Here is an 18,151-nt window from a genome sequence, read left to right as displayed (position 1 = left end):
CCAGTTTGAAACCAGTTTATTAACAAAATATATACCTGTATATTAAAGTTAAAGAGTGATATGTGTACAGCTCGCAGCTTATTCTTCTAATATAAAAAAGGACTCATAGAGATTCGTCATGCACCATGGTCTGCCAAGTAGAAGGGTACAAAAATAGTGAAGGGATATAGTTTATAACTTACAGATAATCTAGACACAGGCTATTATAGCTTAATAGGGTTGCGGTCACCAATTTAAAAGGTATAAAATAATTTTACTGTATTTAAAAGAAAAATAATGAATTCATACAAGGATATAGACAGGCATTCAATGAGCCCTAGAGGTGAAAGTAATGAACGGATGATTACACATCAATCTTTCTGTGATAGTTGTAGTTGCGACCGAAGTGGTCCCACAGAGCCACAATCATTTCTCCGACAATCACTTCATTTGTGTTCTTTCCGATCATTCTCAGGGCAAAGTGTCCATCTTGCCGGAGGTATTTATCACAGAATGCTCTAAGGCGGTCTCTATCTTCCCCCTTTTTGTATTTATCAAAAACCTTCAGATATTTCTTGATGTAGCTTCGACGGTTTGTAGCGAAAAGAATCCATAGCCATGAGAAGAAAGAGAGAATGTCTATGATACTTATGAAGGCCAGCCAAAACCACACAAATATAAATATTTTTTCATTGAAGAGGTTGATGGGAAGGGTACACTGCACGGTGCGTGGAATAGTTCGACCGAGAGTGCGTTCTTCAAAGTCGCAAAGAGTAACCCGAGGAAACCTGCGCGACTCTTTGTAACCGCCGGTGTCTCTGATATCCCTGAGTATTTCTATGCCGTAGTAGCTATAGTTGGTGCCAAGGAAAAAGTTCATCATATAGAGCTGAATGACAGCATTTCCTATATACAGCAGTTTAGTCATCAGATAGATAATGATGAGAAATTTCCCGTAGCGTTTGCCGCAGAAGCAGCCGCAGGATGCGAGACGGGACTTGATGTTAGCCATCGGACCTGTCCGGATTTGTTTCGCATTCTGCAGAGATCTGTCGATGTGTTTTACCACATATTTCGTTGTTTTATCTCTCATATCTGGGTTCAACTGCTCAAGGTCGTGAGCAGCTTTCACAATTTTGTGCACGTCGAGACCCAAGGGCCTGTTTAAGCTAATCCATAGCGTGCCCGGCGCGTAGAACATAAAGGCTTGGGCGAAAAGAACAAGGGCTACCCACTGGTAGTAAACAATTTCTTTGCGATTCGCTTCAAGAAGGTTTGTCTCACTTATTGGTATAAAATACGTGTTTGATATCCAGCAGATAGACTTGGTATATTCTACCCAGTGCTCAGGGAATTGTGCCGGAGACCAACATTCTATTTTCTCACCGACATATTGATTCGTTGTCACGACAATGGCGAGTATGACGAAGATTATCGTCGAGTACTTGTGGTTAAGCCGGTCAATGGTGTCCTCATCAAATCTGTTGAAGACCTGAACAATTTGGGACATGGGCTCGACAGCCTCCACTAACATCGACATCTTGTCTGTTGTGTTTAATCACTAACTCTTTACGCGATGTTAGAGTTGTTTCCCCAATTTTATGGTGTCAGTTCAACCTGCAAAAGGTGGAACAACTCCAAATTGATAAAGAGTTATAAAGCTTCAAAGTTTTCGCAAGTACCTACACGTACGCCAAAAAATGTGGGTGAGTATTTGATTATTTGATTGCAAGAGTAAGTAATAAACGCGAGCAATCAGAAAAGCTAATGTAAATTATTATCATGGTAAATAGGTAAGTGTGTAAATGAAAAAAATGATAAGTAGGTAAGTTTGCCCATCCCCAAGTCTAATGTACAAAAGTGTAAGTTGGCAAACATCTCAGAAGAACGCTATTAATACTAATAGTTTGTTCTACTCAAGCTTGTCTTATCCTCGACTATGAAAATCTATATTTGAGCATTTATAACGGGTGGTTTGACAGACTCTCCGTAGTGTACCAATACGTTCCTTGCCTCTCCACATGTTCCCCAGTCTATTTTACTAGGGTTTGGTAAAGTACCAGGTGCTGATGTATTTATGTTCACCCAATTAAATAACTATTAACACTTACCAAAGTTGCCACAAAGAGTTGATCTACCTGCAGCCTTCCATGTATTTAATAGAGTTTAATACCAAAAATTAAACTGTGCTTAACCCCTGAACTTTACCAACCAGACTTTAAGGGTTTATAGAGCTAACCCAGTGGCATAAAGCAACAAGTGCTAACCCAGTGGCATGAAGCAACAAGTGCTAACTGGGTCTAACATTGTTATGAGTGCTGCCGGAACACCTCTCAAAATCTATGAACAGGGGGACCCTCTAAAACTTGCCCTTAGAATAATTCAACGAATTGGAGAAAATGGGCTATGTCTACCTAATAAAGAAAACATTTATACATGGATACAATGCAAATAAACTTAGGCTTGATTACTGACAGAGAATACAATTGTATAAGCGAGCTTAAAGATCACTCGAAGCTGTTATTCTTAATTCAATACAATATTTCAATAGAATCAATCTTGTAAAGTCTGTATAACGTTCTTTTGTTCATGTGGTAATAGGATTAGCTGTTGTTTCACATAGAGCTCCAATCAATCAATACTCCGGCAGCCTTTCTTTCTGTCATTTAATTGAAATACTATTCATGCGCACGACTATTATAATAACTGTATCCTAAGTTTTATGATTACGGATTGAAAGATTTGTGACAGCAAATGTTAAATCGCAAGCTGAACAAGTTGGTTAACCTACAGTGTCATCCGCTGCTTCAACTTTTAGATCTGATCAGAGTCAGCTCACACAACTCCAGCATGCTCAGATTTGATTTACTGGATGATGAAAGGAAACACAGTAAAGTTACTAACAAGGTTATAGTTATAACCTTGTTAGTAACACGGACAGCTGTATACTGCGGGTACAGCTGTCCGTGTTTGTACCACCCTTACACAATTCTGTCCATGTTACGTACCACTTCAGACACCGCTGTCAGTGTTACATACCACCCTTGCACACCGCTGTCAGTGTTACGTACCAACTTTTGACACTGCTGTCAGTTGTACATGCCATTCTTACACAATGCTATCAGTGTTACGGACCACCCTTACACACTGCTATCAGTATTATAGGCCACCCTTACACACTGCTGGCATAGAATTTACCAAGTGTAACTGAAAAAACCTCAGTCTCAGATTTTGATGATTTTTTAATATGTTGTTGCCGATGTTGAAAAATGCTCAAATGCCGAATGTTGATTTTTTAGGGTCATCGGTTCAGGTGCTATGAGAATTTGAACTTTGACCATTTGTGGCTCGAGTTTGAGGGCATAGCACATCTAGCTGACTTTAGACTCATAAAAATTCAAGAATATAAAAGTTAAAGGTCTAGATTTTTTTGTGTTCACACACAATTGCAATATTTACACACAAAAATAAATTTGAGATTTTTCAGATAATTAATGTGGGAGATAACTCTGACCAAAAATGACCGTAAATGCTATTTTAGCGACTATTCAAAAGCAATTATCACTCTTAACATATAATTTACCATTGTTTCTGTTAACATTTCTGAATTCTTCAAGGCATCAGCTATCCAAAACTAGTCTCATCTTCTCTGTAGCTGCATTGGGTCAGCATCTAGAAGCCATACAAGGTTAACCGCTTTGTCGAAATACTGCAAAAGTAGAGATCAAGGTCAGCCTGTGGTCTCAACAAAGTCACACATTTTTCTCATGTTTTACACCAATTAACATATGAAAATTTCATTTAAATCATCAAAGGTATGTGTTTCAGACTGTAAAGTGCTTAAAACTGAGTTCCAAATACCCTCCAAACACCTTTGTAAATCGCCTTAATTAAATGGAATTATCCCCCCTTGTAAAACTTTACCTTGGCTGATTATTATCCTATCAAGTTCAAATTTGCTGTGTGCCTGTGGTTTGTGATTGTGATAGTAATGAGCCTTAAAATATTTTCTTGAATTACATTCCTCAATGTTATCCATTGTTGTAGCTTCAAATGCATGTTTTGCCTGAGTTGGTGGTAGATGGCGGCGTCACAGCTAATATAACATGCTCTTGTGGTACCCAGCAGATGTCATCCCGCTTTGGCCAAGTGAAACTGTTTGTTGAGCCTATGTGCATGAATCTCACATTAACATCATTGTTCTTTTGATCATAGCCAATTGTCCTCTCCATGTATCACCGACCATCGTATATACAGGCAAGATATTGTCCAGGTTGAGGTGTTAAAGTATTGCTGGTAACATGTGAGTCATCAGTCTTCCCAACTTTGTATCCTTGTAGTATACATTTTTCATCAACCAGTGGTGAAAGTTTGCAAACTTCAATGGTTGTTCAACTGAGTGGCTTGCACCAGTGCTGGTCCCAACAACCAATGACTCGTTGTGCCGCTTTGAACCTTGATTCCAAAATCGCTGCTCGTTCTGCGACTTCTTCAGTGGGTACATAAAACATATCCACCCCAGCAATGTTTCCTCTAGCATACTTGTACAGTTGCTCAACACTGAGCAGTCTTTGTTTCCCTGACTAAACTAACTGCTTGGAGTGACGGGTGGCCAGTCTCTTGACTACCCCGCCAATCCCATCGCACAGACCTTTTCCATGTGAGGTGGCAAAGAAGCTCCAAGATGCTGTAAGATTGAAATCAAGCTCATGGTGACATAAGTTGGCAAAGTTCTTGTAATTCTTGTATTGGGCACCAGATCCATCACTGAAATAATTCACATGAGTCACTTGAGGTAGGTTTTCTTTGATGAATCTGATGAGCGTTCTTTGCAATGTATATATACATTCCAGAGAACGCTTTTTAGAATGTATACATACATTCCAGAGAACGCTCATCAGATTTATCAGATTTCAGCTCCTGAACCGATGACCATAGAAGATTATAATTTGGGATTTGAGCGTTTTTCAACATGGGTAACCACATATTAAAAAATCATCAAAATCTGAGACTGAGGTTTTTTCAGTTACACTTGGTAAATTCTATGCCTGCTATCAATGTTACAGGCCACCCTTACACACTGCTATCAGCGTTACGGACCACCCTTACATACTGCTATCAGTGTTACGGACCACCCTTACACACTGCTATCAGTGTTACCGACCACCCTTACACACTGCTGTCAGTGTTACGAAACACCCTTACATACTGCTATCAGTACTACGGACCACCCTTACACACTGCTGTCAGTGTTACGTACCAACTTTCGACACTGCTGTCAGTGTTACGGACCACCCTTACCCACTGCTGTCTATGCTAGGGTCATACAGTTCATTGCAGGCTGATCATGGTTCCCAACTTCAGTAATTGTGAGGCTGCTGTTGACTCCAGCAGTGGAAAGCCGTTAATGTCTTTCTTGATTTTGCATAGTTTATAGAAATATGAGAAAGCGTGTCACCTATACTCAACCAACTAACCATAACTCCCGAGATGGTCAGACAACACTGGTTTGACCAAAACTGTTTAGTTGGCATTATTTTAACTCTTTTCTCTTCACACTTAAAAGCTCAATCCTTTGCAATATCATGCGAAGGAAATACGGAGTTAGTCATTTTGTAGTGCTTATGAACGATTGTGTACACGCATCTTTGTTTGAGAAGCAAGGCTAGTATACTATAAATAGTTGAATTGATGCGAGTCGACCAGAACAACAAATTAAAAGCTACGATGTTCAAGCGCCAAGCCCTTGTATTTATTAACATTCAAGAAATGAGTATAACATGTAGAGAATAATCGCTGATGCTGCACAAATATTATGTAAATGAGGACAAATCTGGCATATTCATGGTAGGGTAACTCCCAAAACTAACACTCGACTCTGGCAATCTATCTCTTCGTCTAAAATATATTTCTTACTTACACTATGTACAATAGTGACTAACAAAACATACTAAAAATCAAAAAAGTTTTTTTTGGACTTTTGAAGATTTACTACATTGCACAAACTGGAGCAGCATTGGCCTATGATCGCAAATGCTAAATTTTCAGTCTGAACTGGTAACGAAGGAGTCGTCCCATCTAAACATATGTCATGCTGTCAACAGCAGCAGAGGCGGCAGCATCACCTGTAAGGAAATAAAACAGCAGAAATCAGCTATGGTGACATTCTACAGCTATAGGACAACAACGAACGATAATCAGTTCTGTACTCACAATATTACGGTTCGTACACAGAGATAACAAAGGTTCGTTTGACTCTGCAAAAGCCATCGAACATCGATTTCTAATTTCTACTGCGGTCTAACCTTTCTCAATGAGTCCATTAATCGCCGTTTCTTTAGAGCCTGTCCATTTGCTCTGCGAAAGCATGTAATCCTGAGCGGAGGGCATGTAATCCTGAGCTGGAGGTATGTAATCCTTAGCTGGAGGTGTATAATCCTTAGCTGGGGGTGACCATTGTGGGTAGTTAGGGGTCCAGTTGTCTTGCGACGGACTAGGTATGTACTCTTTACTAGGAGGAGTCCAGCCACTTGCTGGTCTCCAGTTGCTCATGGGAGGCATCCACTCTCTCGCAGGAGGCTCATACTGCAACAGAAACAGTTTCTTTTCAAGTTCCACAAGAATTCCAAATATAAACTGTCTCCAAGCGCTCACAGCCCTTATGGAAACATTTATATTCCATTTATCCACAGATAATCAGTAGCTAAACCTAGTCAGTTCTTTCCATGAACTACTATATGATGCACATTTACGTTATGCTTTCCGCACAAAGAACGCAAAGGTCACCCTTTTAGGGATGTCCAACATACGGTAGATTAAAACTTGAGTTATCCTCCCTCAGATTTAATGCCGATCTAGACTTCACCCAGCATGACATTTCTTGAACATTTCAAGCATTTATTTCGCTTTGCATACTATACACCCTGCACTTGAAATTATCAGAGAGACAATGTTATGGCTTTCACACCTCATCTTGTTGGTTGAAAAAGCGCATGACATTGCGAGCAACACCTTGGCTAGCTTCTATGAGTTTGGATACGGCGTACTCCGCTACTTCTTCTATCGTGTCAGCTGATGGCACCTCATTCTCTTCTTGCACTTCACTGTAGGCAGCAGAATTCCCCCTCTCTACTCCGACCACTTCAATGTTGCTCATCGTTGACCTATCACTTGCGGATGATGCACACTACGAAATAGAGAGCAAGTCATGACATTTCCAGAGCAGATTTCAATATCTAGCCATAAATGAACAGTAGAGAGCAGCTGCAGCACCCACCTGGTTCGGAGTCATATCAGGTTCATAAGCTATGGAGTGAGGAAACTGTGGAAACACCAGCTCCTCATCTGTAATACAAGCAATAGCAAATACTGTCAGGGATCTGAAGGGAATGCTAGTACTGACTGACCAGATACTGTCAGGGATCTGAAGGGAATGCTAGCACTGACTGACCAGATACTGTCAGGGATCTGAAGGGAATGCTAGCACTGACTGACAGGCAACTGTGTAAGCTAAAGCCTGGTTCCCATATACGCCGCAAAGCACCGGCGCCAGCACCGCAGGCTATTGCGGTAAAATGGGAACCTACACGCCGCGGATCGCAGTGCACCGCCGGTGGATGCCGGCGGTCAACGCAAGAGTTTGAGCATGTTCAAATTTCGCAAACGGCCGCAGGCAAAACCATCCCAAAATGCACAGTACGGGTAAAGGTCACCATTATAGGAACGGCATGGTGAGCGAACATCTTATTTGATTACGCAATTATGTTTACGATATTATTAAAGATGTGGCTTTTATGTGAACATTAAACGCAAGTGTTTTGCTGCGCGATATTACCGCCGGTGCTTTGCTACGTATATGGGAACCAGGCTTAAGAGTCAATAGCAGAGACAATCAATAGACATACCTTTGCCTTTATTCAACATCGACTTGTCAGCGGTACAAGTGTCAGCTGTAGAAACGTCTGAGGCAGACGCGTCCGTGGCGGATGCATCCGTGGCAGAAGCGTCAGTGGCAGAAGCGTCCGAGGCAGATGCGTCCGAGGCAGACGCGTCCGAGGCAGACGCGTCCGAGGCAGACGCGTCCGTGGCAGACGCGTCCGTGGCAGACGCGTCCGTGGCAGACGCGTCCGTGGCAGACGCGTCCGTGGCAGACGCGTCCGTGGCAGACGCGTCCGTGGCAGACGCGTCCGTGGCAGACGTGTCCGTACTATATATGTCCAATACAGGAGATTCCGATGCACAGCCGTCTAATGAACAGTTGTCCAATGCAGAGTCTCCAGATATGGACGAATCCGATAAGAAGTTACTAGGACTTGGAACACCAAGAGAGACTTGGCCATCAGAATGCGGTGGTAGTACAGGAAGCAGAGATGGCAACCCTGCGACGTGACCAGAATGTGCTGAAGCACAAGGTTTAGGGTCAATTGGTGGAAACCCTGTACTGCTGAAATCATCTATTGGGGGAAATAACGGAGGAAGAGGAGTGCTTTGGTTACACCTAGCTATTTCAGCAGCATGAGGAGGCACCTCATCGACAAGGGGTTCCGCTTGGCTTTCCTCAAGATCAATTTCTTCCGCACTCAGTGTGCTGGAAAGATCGAAGCACGATGGCAGTGGAACGACAATGAAATCATCATCAGACAAATCGGAAGCACTTTCTGTAATATAGACATACAACGCAGTGTGATACAATAGGCACTGCATACAATACGGTGTAACACAGCACAAAACTAGATAGAACAGCATGGTACACTGCATACAAAACACTTACTAAAATAGGTAACAAGCTATTTGATTGCGCTCAGCCTACTGGTGTGTGGTTCATCTTTGAGGTGGGTGGGAACACATTAGACCAACGATAGACTACCAAAGAGAATAGGCTAAAACCTTCTCTCATAGAGTACCTACCGTCCTCATGAAAGACAAGCGAGATCTTTCTTGGACCATTCTGATCGTCATCCCCCCTGTCTGAAAGACTGCCATTGCAGTCCACCTTCACATAGCTGTCCTCAATGCTGTCACACAAACTAGCAGCGTCACTGCTCGCCGTGTTCCCTTCTGCCGCTAGATAATTCCAACAAGGATTGCCTAAAAACAGAGTGGAAACCATGAAAGTACCATCTCATGAGGGTCTTTAGATGGTGCTGTTAAAGGTCTTTGTACAAAATAAAGTTGCTCACCTGGGGCATAGAGGTCGTCGTTATCAAACGGAGGGGTCAAACCTATAGCTCTAAGCTGTCGTTCCACCTCATCAACCCATGATGGTCTTTGCCTCCCTGAGTCACAGTCCTCCCGACTTGTCTTCTCGCTTTCTAAGTCTGTGTCGGGATTTGTGTCGGGACTTGTGTCGGGACTTGTGTCGGGACTTGTGTCGGGACTTGTGTCGGGACTTGTGTCGGGACTTGTGTCGGGACTTGTGTCGGGACTTGTGTCGGTCTCATGTGAATCCGCATGCTCGTCAGAGATATCTTTCTGGAAACACAAACATAGGAAACTTGGATCATTGCTGCTCGAACCCAGAATTTTTACACCAAACTTCTGCTGAGGAAATACAATGTGAGCAGCTGCGGATGAACCAGGTGTACACAAGTTCTCTGAATTGCCAGCTAGTACTAGAGTGATGAGGAAGCTATAATCCATGATACATGGCAGACTACTAGTCAGAGCGAGGTCATACACCATGCTTCCATGACACGCAAATTACCTACCTATTACCTACCTAAGACATAATTTGGGGTGGCACAACATGGCCAAAGTTAAAACCAATACACGGACATTGATCGAGTTACTTTGGAAATTATTAACGACTCTCTACGCATTATGTTTTATTAGTTGATAATTTTACAATTTTATAATATTCTAAATTTAAACATTGTTAAGCATTGTTAAGCATTGTTAAAGCTATGCGAAGCTACGATCACCACGAAACCAAAGCGATACTCAACAATGTTCTTTATTCTTACACAACTATTAATTTCACCCCCATTAAAGTCAGTGCTGCTACTTTAATTGCCTGTGTAATCACGCAAATCTGAATTAGCAATAATGTTATCAACATACGTAATTGTCTGGTAATTATCTGTTTTCTAATACGGGCGGCACTTACAAAAACTTACACAAAAATGTTCATTTTCAGGTTGGAAATTCTCAAACAAAAATTTGAAATTATTATCATAGGGTAAATTTATAGAGAAATCTGACATAATCAGCATAAGTAATTCTGTTTTCTAACTTGGGAGGTACTTACGAAAGCCATAATAACACTAAATAGTTTGACCGTCCAAAAGGAAAAACGATCGTTATAAGTTAGAAATTCCCTAACAAGTACGCGTTGCTATTGGCTGAAAGTAATCACATGACTGTAAAATGATCGTTGATGCTGTGTAGCCCTTGGACATAGATCATTTTTTGCAAAGAGTTTATTTTAAGCAGGAATATCTCTGGACCTTGATAATTTTTGCTGAAACTTTGTCACAGATACTAAACTTTGTGGCCAGAACTTTAAGAGAAGCTAAATCTAGTATTTTGAAAAAATGTGACATTGATCGCTCTTCCGTTGAGGTCTTCATATGTGTCAAAAAAACATGCAGTTTCATCGAAGGATTACAAAACTCAAACCTTTAGTACTCAAGCACTCACTTTGACAGACATTATCAGTGAGGTGTAACACTCAAACCCCCGGTAAGCATTCAGTCTCACACAGTTTGGTGATATAAGAATGCTTATCCACTATTGACTGTATCAGCCAAGCCATAAAACTTTCACAATAGTCACAGATCCTTTGAAATTATTTCTCAGGAACTAAAATCCTTGTAAAAATACAACACAAGTCGTAACGACAAAGAAAAGCTGGAGAATCGAGAATAGAAAGAGATGCCAACTCACCTGAGTAGAATGTTTGGTGTTGATATGCTCAGATGAATAAGAGGGGAGTGTTGGAGCCACACGTGTTTGGTTCTTCACATACACCCCACAAATGAGGTGTCGCTCGTCAAAGTCATTTACGGACCATTGTGACTCGTGGTACCCTACGAGGAGTGAATAAACAGATCAGACAATACATCAGGTGGATAAATATTATCGTATATATCGGTGTAGATCAACAGTCAACTGCTACACATAAACTATGTCAACAGTCAACTGCTACACATAAACTATGCCAACAGTCAACTGCTACACATAAACTATGCCAACAGTCAACTGCTACACATAAACTATGCCAACAGTCAACTGCTACACATAAACTATGCCAACAGTCAACTGCTACACATAAACTATGCCAACAGTCAACTGCTACACATAAACTATGTCAACAGTCAACTGCTACACATAAACTATGTCAACAGTCAACTGCTACACATAAACTATGTCAACAGTCAACTGCTACACATAAACTATGCCAATAGTCAACTGCTACACATAAACTATGCCAATAGTCAACTGCTACACATAAACTATGTCAATAGTCAACTGCTACACATAAACTATGTCAATAGTCAACTGCTACACATAAACTATGTCAACAGTCAACTGCTACACATAAACTATGTCAATAGTCAACTGCTACACATAAACTATGTCAACAGTCAACTGCTACACATAAACTATGTCAGTAGTCAACTGCTACACATAAACTATGCCAACAGTCAACTGCTACACATAAACTATGTCAACAGTCAACTGCTACACATAAACTATGTCAATAGTCAACTGCTACACATAAACTATGTCAATAGTCAACTGCTACACATAAACTATGTCAATAGTCAACTGCTACACATAAACTATGTCAACAGTCAACTGCTACACATAAACTATGTCAACAGTCAACTGCTACACATAAACTATGCCAACAGTCAACTGCTACACATAAACTATGTCAACAGTCAACTGCTACACATAAACTATGTCAACAGTCAACTGCTACAGATAAACTATGTCAACAGTCAACTGCTACACATAAACTAGGTCAACAGTCAACTGCTACACATAAACTATGTCAACTTCTTTAAGCTAGAAACTAACCAATAGCAATTGGTGCCTGAAGCTGCAGGTGAAGCTGACAGGACTCTCCCGGGTGTAGGGCCGGCACGGTGTTAGGAATGAGAACGTAGGAGTCCTCTTGTATTGATCCTTTAACATGTCGCAGCTGCAAAAATACAGACCAAATATAGAAAATGTGGTGGTTGAAACAGAGGCAGTGCATGACTAACATCAGTGACGGAAGGCATGAACCGATGGGAACAGGCTTACCACTAAGCCTTGGGCCCATTTCTGGCTTCCAATGTTTCTTATGGTGAATGTTTGAACATATATCTCTGCAGGGGTTCTGTGTTGTATCTCTTCTGGAAGGATTGGACTTACCTGTTCAAAGTTCCATCTACAACGACAGTGAAGAGAGCATTAGATGAGTAGACAACTCCATTATAAATAGATGAGGCATTATAGGATGGGCAATTGTTTCTAGAATAACACTAAAATGAGTGGTTGGCTTGGATACGAAATGCCTGCGACACGAAAACAGTCACTGGTGGTAAGTAATGGGAATCCTGGATGATTTGGGTCAGCACTTCGCATATGAAATATTTGGTATCTTTCTCATGTCTGCCAAAGTGATTTAGGCCAGTCCATAGTTATCTAGGGGAAGATAACTCTAGTGGCCAGCCACATACAGTTTGATCCTTCACAAGAAGAATGAATGATTTGTGTTGCTAGTAAATTATGGCTCCACACAGACATGTTCAGGCTACTACCTATTCGAATTACACCTGCAGACTGAGAGCGGTGACGACACAACATGCTCAGCAGTACTCCACCTGCAGGCTGACAGCTGTGACGACACAACATGCTCAGCAGTACTCCACCTGCAGACTGACAGCTGTGATGACACATGTTAAGCAGTACCCCACCTGGAGACTGACAGCTGTGATGACACACCATGCTCAGCGGTATTCCACCTGCAGGTTGACAGCTGTGATGACACATGCTCAGCAGTATTCCACCTGCAGACTGACAGCGGTGATGACACATGCTCAGCAGCCTTTTCCAAGTAAGAATAATGGCAGCCGCTTATCATGCACAGTCAAAAGGGACCAGATTCACAGAAAAGATGCCCTCTAAAAAACTACCTTCTAGCATAACATGCCAATATGACAGCAACGTCCTTATATGATAGAACTGTAAAGCGTTGCAATATACATCACAACTACAAAGACATTTAGAGCTCAAACATATACATGAAAGATTTGGACGCAAGAAAAGTTTACTCATAGACATCCGAGTTGTGAAAGTTGAGAATACCTAGGTAGATAGGCTGAGGTCTCAATGTGTTCTCGCTGAGGTGCGGGCTCTGTGTATATGTTGTGAACAAGAAGCGGTACATGAGTTGTCTCTGTTGTTTTCCCTGCTATACTGGTTGGCACCTTTATCTTGATAAAGACGTGATGAACTGAGTGTATGATTAGTGAGTTAACCTCGCATGCCTCACAGAGATCATAATCTAGGCAGTTCCTACAAGAACAGTCGCATATTCCATGATAAGCATTGAGACGAGGCAGTTACCAACCACACAGTCGACATTTTACAAAATGGCTAAATGATTGGTTTTTAAATTCTAGCATGGAAAAGATCACCTGTCAGCTACACACCTGCTACACCCCTGTCAGTTACACACCTGCTACACACCTGTCAGTTACACACCTGCTACACACCTGTCAGTTACACACCTGCTACAAAAACATGAAAATCTTTAACATAGACAAAATTGACAAGTTCTTTTTCCAATGGACTATTTTAGTCGGGTAAGCATGCAATGTTGATAGCTATTCTAAAGGAATCTGTTAACAATGTTATAGCAACTTTAATCTTTTCACCGATATAACACTGCAATAAAATGAAAAACCCACTCAAGCTACAAATATAAAATTCCCTTTTTAGACTAATCAAGCGGGAATGACCAGAATTTTCACTTTAAAATTCAACATGAAATATTAATAGCTTGAAACAATGTGCCGAATATAGTAGTATCCCAGAAGAGAAAGTCTTAAGCGAATCTAGCAGGCTTTTTGTACTAAACAGTATCCTAATCAAAAGAAATCACACCCAACAAGCTAATGAAATAAACTTAAATAACAGGCTTTCAAAATTTTATTTGTCTTCAGAAAAGAATCAGTGTATGCTTTTGATAGAAGGTTATGCAACAGTTCATTTACACGCCAAAGACTGGCATAAAGAATATTATTGAGTAATATTTTAACTATTTCAGCTTTAAAAATTCTAACTCACCCACACTTGTATCTAATGCCCACGACACTGTTGTTGCAATAGTCACAGATAACGTTGGGGTGGTGCACTGGGGCCATATCAGGGATTGGTAGCCGGTTCATGAGAGATAGTTCTTCTGTAATCTATTCAATGTGAACATGGCAACATATATTACAAGCCAATATAATACCGCTAACAGTGTCAATACCATAACAGCCAAAATCCTGCACGGCAAGGCTAACGTTTAAAACAACCTTTACCAGTATTATGTTAATGCTAACTACAGATTGAAATGATGATAGCATGATAGTTGACTTAAAACTAATGTCTACTTACAGTGCTGATCATTGTTATGATTGCGTTGAAGATATTTACAAACCTCGAGCTGAATTCTATGTTTTCAGTCTACAGCTCCTGGAATAAAATCTTTGGCAGTTAACATCTGTTCTACGATGAGCTAGTACTGTGTCGACAACCTCAATACGACAAATGCATGCTGGACATGAATTTTATAACAAACTAACCCACGCGCTGGTGTCTAAAATATTACCTTAATAAGGTAGTGTTATAATAATGAAGATAGATCGATCTAGTTATCCTAAAACTGTTTGTCGCGATCGCTAGGCGAAGGTGACTAGCTAAAAGCTCGGGTAAAATACCCATGGTTAAATAACAATCGCTAGCAGTCGATCGCAATCTTATAACTAGGTCAAGTTAATACAGAATCGTTCAACAGTTATTTTGGTTTGATTAGTTAAATACACGGTTACTGTGAAGTAGTATTACACTATGTCAACATAACGTGACTAATGATGTAATCGCGCATGCAGCGCTCATAAAAATGCTAATTATTATAATTTCGTGTGAAAAATACATTAACTTTATAGTAAATTATTAAAATTTTGAAGTTTTATTTTTTATGCAATTTTAATCATTATAAACAATAAAATTCATACTTGAAACAATAGTTTTGTTTTCGCGGAAGCAGAATGACCAATAACGCTTAAAATTAGGATAATCGTGAAACTTCGCATTAGCCGACTACAAAACATGCACGTGATCAACTTTTCAAGAAGAGCCAACTCCGCAGTTTTGCTCAAACTGTTTAACTAGCGCAACCATTTCACTCTACTAAAATAGACATCTAAGCCAGTAGTGGTTCCACATCTGGTGAAATACCGAGCACTGAAATGTAAGTGTCCAGTCTACCACAAACAAAAGCCAACTACATGTAATCTGAAATATACAATGCTAGAATTCAGAAGTTGTTGTTGATCACTTGAATGGTTTATCACTTCATTTTAAACCCTCATAACTATCAGGTGATGAAACTAACAATCAAATAACAGATATGAGAACCTAACTGAATAAAACCCGAAGAGCCTTTCAAGCTGTTCCTTGCACAGAAAAGATGTTGTATTATAGCAGTGGTCTTACATAGACGATAGTTAAATGTGTATGGGATACATATAGCTAGGATGTCTACGCTCACACTTTAATACAAGTAACAAGATATCTAATTGTCAACCAAGCTAAGACTTGGCAATAACCCTACCAGAGAAGGGTTATTGTCAGTCAGTGGGAGATCTGGTGTGTTTTACAGTCATACTTACCAAGGATGATGTCACTCCTCTTACCCGGCTGTATTACACACTATTTACAACAAATAACGGCAGTGGAAAGGAAATTATTAAGCGGATGAAGTGAGCTTCCAACAAGCCCAGCTACCAGCTTACTAATAAATGCTTTCTTCAGCCTAGTTGCTGTACAGCCCTGGAACTGCGCTTGCTAGCTTTGTGGCATAATCAGCAAACTTGTGAAGGCCACTGTACCCACCCCGTGTCAAAGGCTACGTGGAAAGAAACTAGTCTACTAATCTCAAGCAACTGTTATGTCACCGAATGCAAGAAGGGCCACCTTTGTGTCTCTATATCTCATGGCACTATCAGAGTGCAGGTCACTTTGCCCGTCTTGTGATAATTTTCTTTTGTTTGCTAGGAATGAAAGCATTCTAGCAAATTGCAGACAAAGGCAAGCAGTTCGCAAAGTGGATGCAGAGCTTCTAGCAGCCATTGCCAGCTCATATCTTGGAAGGGATTCAGCGGTGAGGGAAAGAAAAGTAACAGCAATGAGGACACAGACTGCTAGTGAGATCCCACCTCGGAGACTAACTTCTCTCCCATAATAAACCGCAATGAACACTTTCCTCCTTATCAGTCTGCCCTTCCCACTGACAAGAGGTAGTTGCCTCCAGCACTTGCAGAAACAGCAGTTCTCTCGACAAGCTTCCTCATTTCTGGCGATGTCAGCGCTCTGATGCTCTACGGATATTTTACGATGCATACATATTGGCAGGCAGCGATGTCGGTGACCCCCTTTATATTGTGCTAGGAAACCATTGCTACCAGCTCCTTTTATGAATTTTATAATGACTCAAGCTTTACAAACGGGTTAACCAGGAGCAAATGGAAGATAAATTTCAAAGCAATTGTCAAAATTCATTCATATCACGGCAGACAAAATGAGTGTAATGGAAATTGCTATGACTATATGAGAATACAGCCTTTATGCTTTGCAATTAAAATAACTGCAGACAGTTGCATAATGAAGTGCATGTTTGTCTTTTGCTAGGAGAAAACTTGGTAAGGCAGTTAGTTTGTGCTCAGAACTATGAAGAAAGTTTGGCATATGCATGTATCCCACAGGTGAGTAGGTTTGCACTACATTTTTATTCCTAACTAAAAGCGACAACCACCATGGTGCATGGACAGGTTACTGTGAAAACGCCTTTACCATAAATACTCCATGAAATAAAGTCGGTATTTTGTACCGAGGCACTGAAGGAAGGACTGGCGATATCCTTAAATGTAACAGCTTTATATAATTTCTAATGACCAGATATCAACAGGCCTGCAAAGATCCTTTATTGTATGATCCATGATTTAATAGTCGTTACAATTTTTATAGACATCCTTGCAGGATCATGGTAGTGATTGTGATGCACTGCAACTTGATGCATGTGAAAAGAAGTTTATGATTGTCACTCAAAGTTGAGGGCCGAATCAGACTCATTTCAACTGTCACTTGTGCAGTTGCTGCAGAGCAGTCACAGCTCCAGCTACAGATAGCTGTATATACGTAATGTACTTAATGAGACAAGAAGCAGATGATGTTGCTTCCGTATTGTCTCTTAAGACGAATAGGCCAGTACTTGCGAGCAATGTCACATATCGGACTGACACTTAGGGGCAGGTGTTTTCTTCTGAGAGCATACTTGAAAGAATTGTCATGTGGCAAATGGATAGTCGAATCCAAAGCTCGATATTGCAGCGCTTGACCTAACTCACCATTAAGTTATATTGTGATGCGAGTTAAAACGACAGACTCGCCACCAGAATGCAATAGACTTTTCATTAATTGGTGTATAAAATAAACTCACACACTCAGGAATAAGTCTAACAAAGTGAACGTTATCTACAGTTGGTAGCTCATTCTACATGAAACCCTCTTCTTGACTAACAAAATAAACTTATGAAAGTATTCAGAGCTCTCAAAGGTGCAACGCATATCAGCTATGGACGATACACACAATCTTCAGCTATGAAAGATGCAATATTACCAGCGGGACTTGGAAACTGATGTGGCGATTCTACTCATTTTGTCCTGTTGTCGAATGCAATTGCAGGCCATATCAAAGACCGTAAGGAATGCGTAAAATCTGCTCAAAGGCAAATCAATGAATGAGACGAACAGAAGCTGACGGAGCAAACATCCAGCGAAACATTTCTGTCACCACGGTCTCTAGCGACTAGCCTCTGATCATATAATTTCAAATTGGAATTGCTCGACCGATGAACACATCAGTGGGCAGCTTACAAGGTATTTCAATGACATCATTTGTTTAAGACGC

The 18,151-nt window shown here is 40.7% G+C and overlaps 2 protein-coding genes across 3 annotated transcripts; both read right to left on the bottom strand.

Moving 5' to 3' along the window:
* Positions 1 to 343: 343 nt before the first annotated feature.
* Positions 344 to 1,519, bottom strand: LOC137388616 (innexin unc-9-like). Its single transcript, XM_068075092.1, has one exon. The coding sequence runs from the start codon at positions 1,517 to 1,519 to the stop codon at positions 344 to 346; it is 1,176 nt and encodes a 391-aa protein (XP_067931193.1).
* A 4,190-nt stretch (positions 1,520 to 5,709) lies between these two features.
* Positions 5,710 to 14,879, bottom strand: LOC137387265 (serine-rich adhesin for platelets-like). Of its 2 annotated transcripts, XM_068073608.1 has the most exons (14): positions 14,792 to 14,837; positions 14,578 to 14,655; positions 14,263 to 14,384; positions 13,279 to 13,488; positions 12,232 to 12,358; positions 12,004 to 12,127; positions 10,864 to 11,006; positions 9,159 to 9,450; positions 8,887 to 9,066; positions 7,884 to 8,636; positions 7,256 to 7,323; positions 6,947 to 7,165; positions 6,285 to 6,564; positions 5,710 to 6,104 (listed from the first exon to the last, which is right to left on the bottom strand). In XM_068073608.1, exons 2-14 carry the CDS (start codon positions 14,587 to 14,589, stop codon positions 6,058 to 6,060), a joined length of 2,577 nt encoding a protein of 858 aa, XP_067929709.1. In that variant the 5' UTR covers positions 14,590 to 14,655; positions 14,792 to 14,837; the 3' UTR covers positions 5,710 to 6,057. The 2 variants fall into 2 exon arrangements, with proteins under 2 accessions (XP_067929709.1, XP_067929710.1); XM_068073609.1 differs by having other exon boundaries at positions 14,621 to 14,879.
* Positions 14,880 to 18,151: the final 3,272 nt, after the last annotated feature.

Source organism: Watersipora subatra, chromosome 2 (genome assembly GCF_963576615.1).
Source record: "Watersipora subatra chromosome 2, tzWatSuba1.1, whole genome shotgun sequence".
In the NCBI taxonomy this organism is placed as follows: domain Eukaryota; kingdom Metazoa; phylum Bryozoa; class Gymnolaemata; order Cheilostomatida; family Watersiporidae; genus Watersipora; species Watersipora subatra.
Note: the sequence above shows the minus strand (reverse complement) of the source record. Positions and strands in the feature narration are given on the sequence as shown.

Coding starts and splice junctions, on each gene's coding strand:
- LOC137388616 (XM_068075092.1), bottom strand. CDS start 1,519: ATGTCGATGTTAGTGGAGGCTGTCGAGCCCATGTCCCAAATTGTTCAG.
- LOC137387265 (XM_068073608.1), bottom strand. Junction 12,128..12,231: donor AATGGGCCCAAGGCTTAGTG/GTAAGCCTGTTC, acceptor GTATTTTTGCAG/CTGCGACATGTTAAAGGATC. Junction 9,067..9,158: donor CGACGACCTCTATGCCCCAG/GTGAGCAACTTT, acceptor CTCTGTTTTTAG/GCAATCCTTGTTGGAATTAT.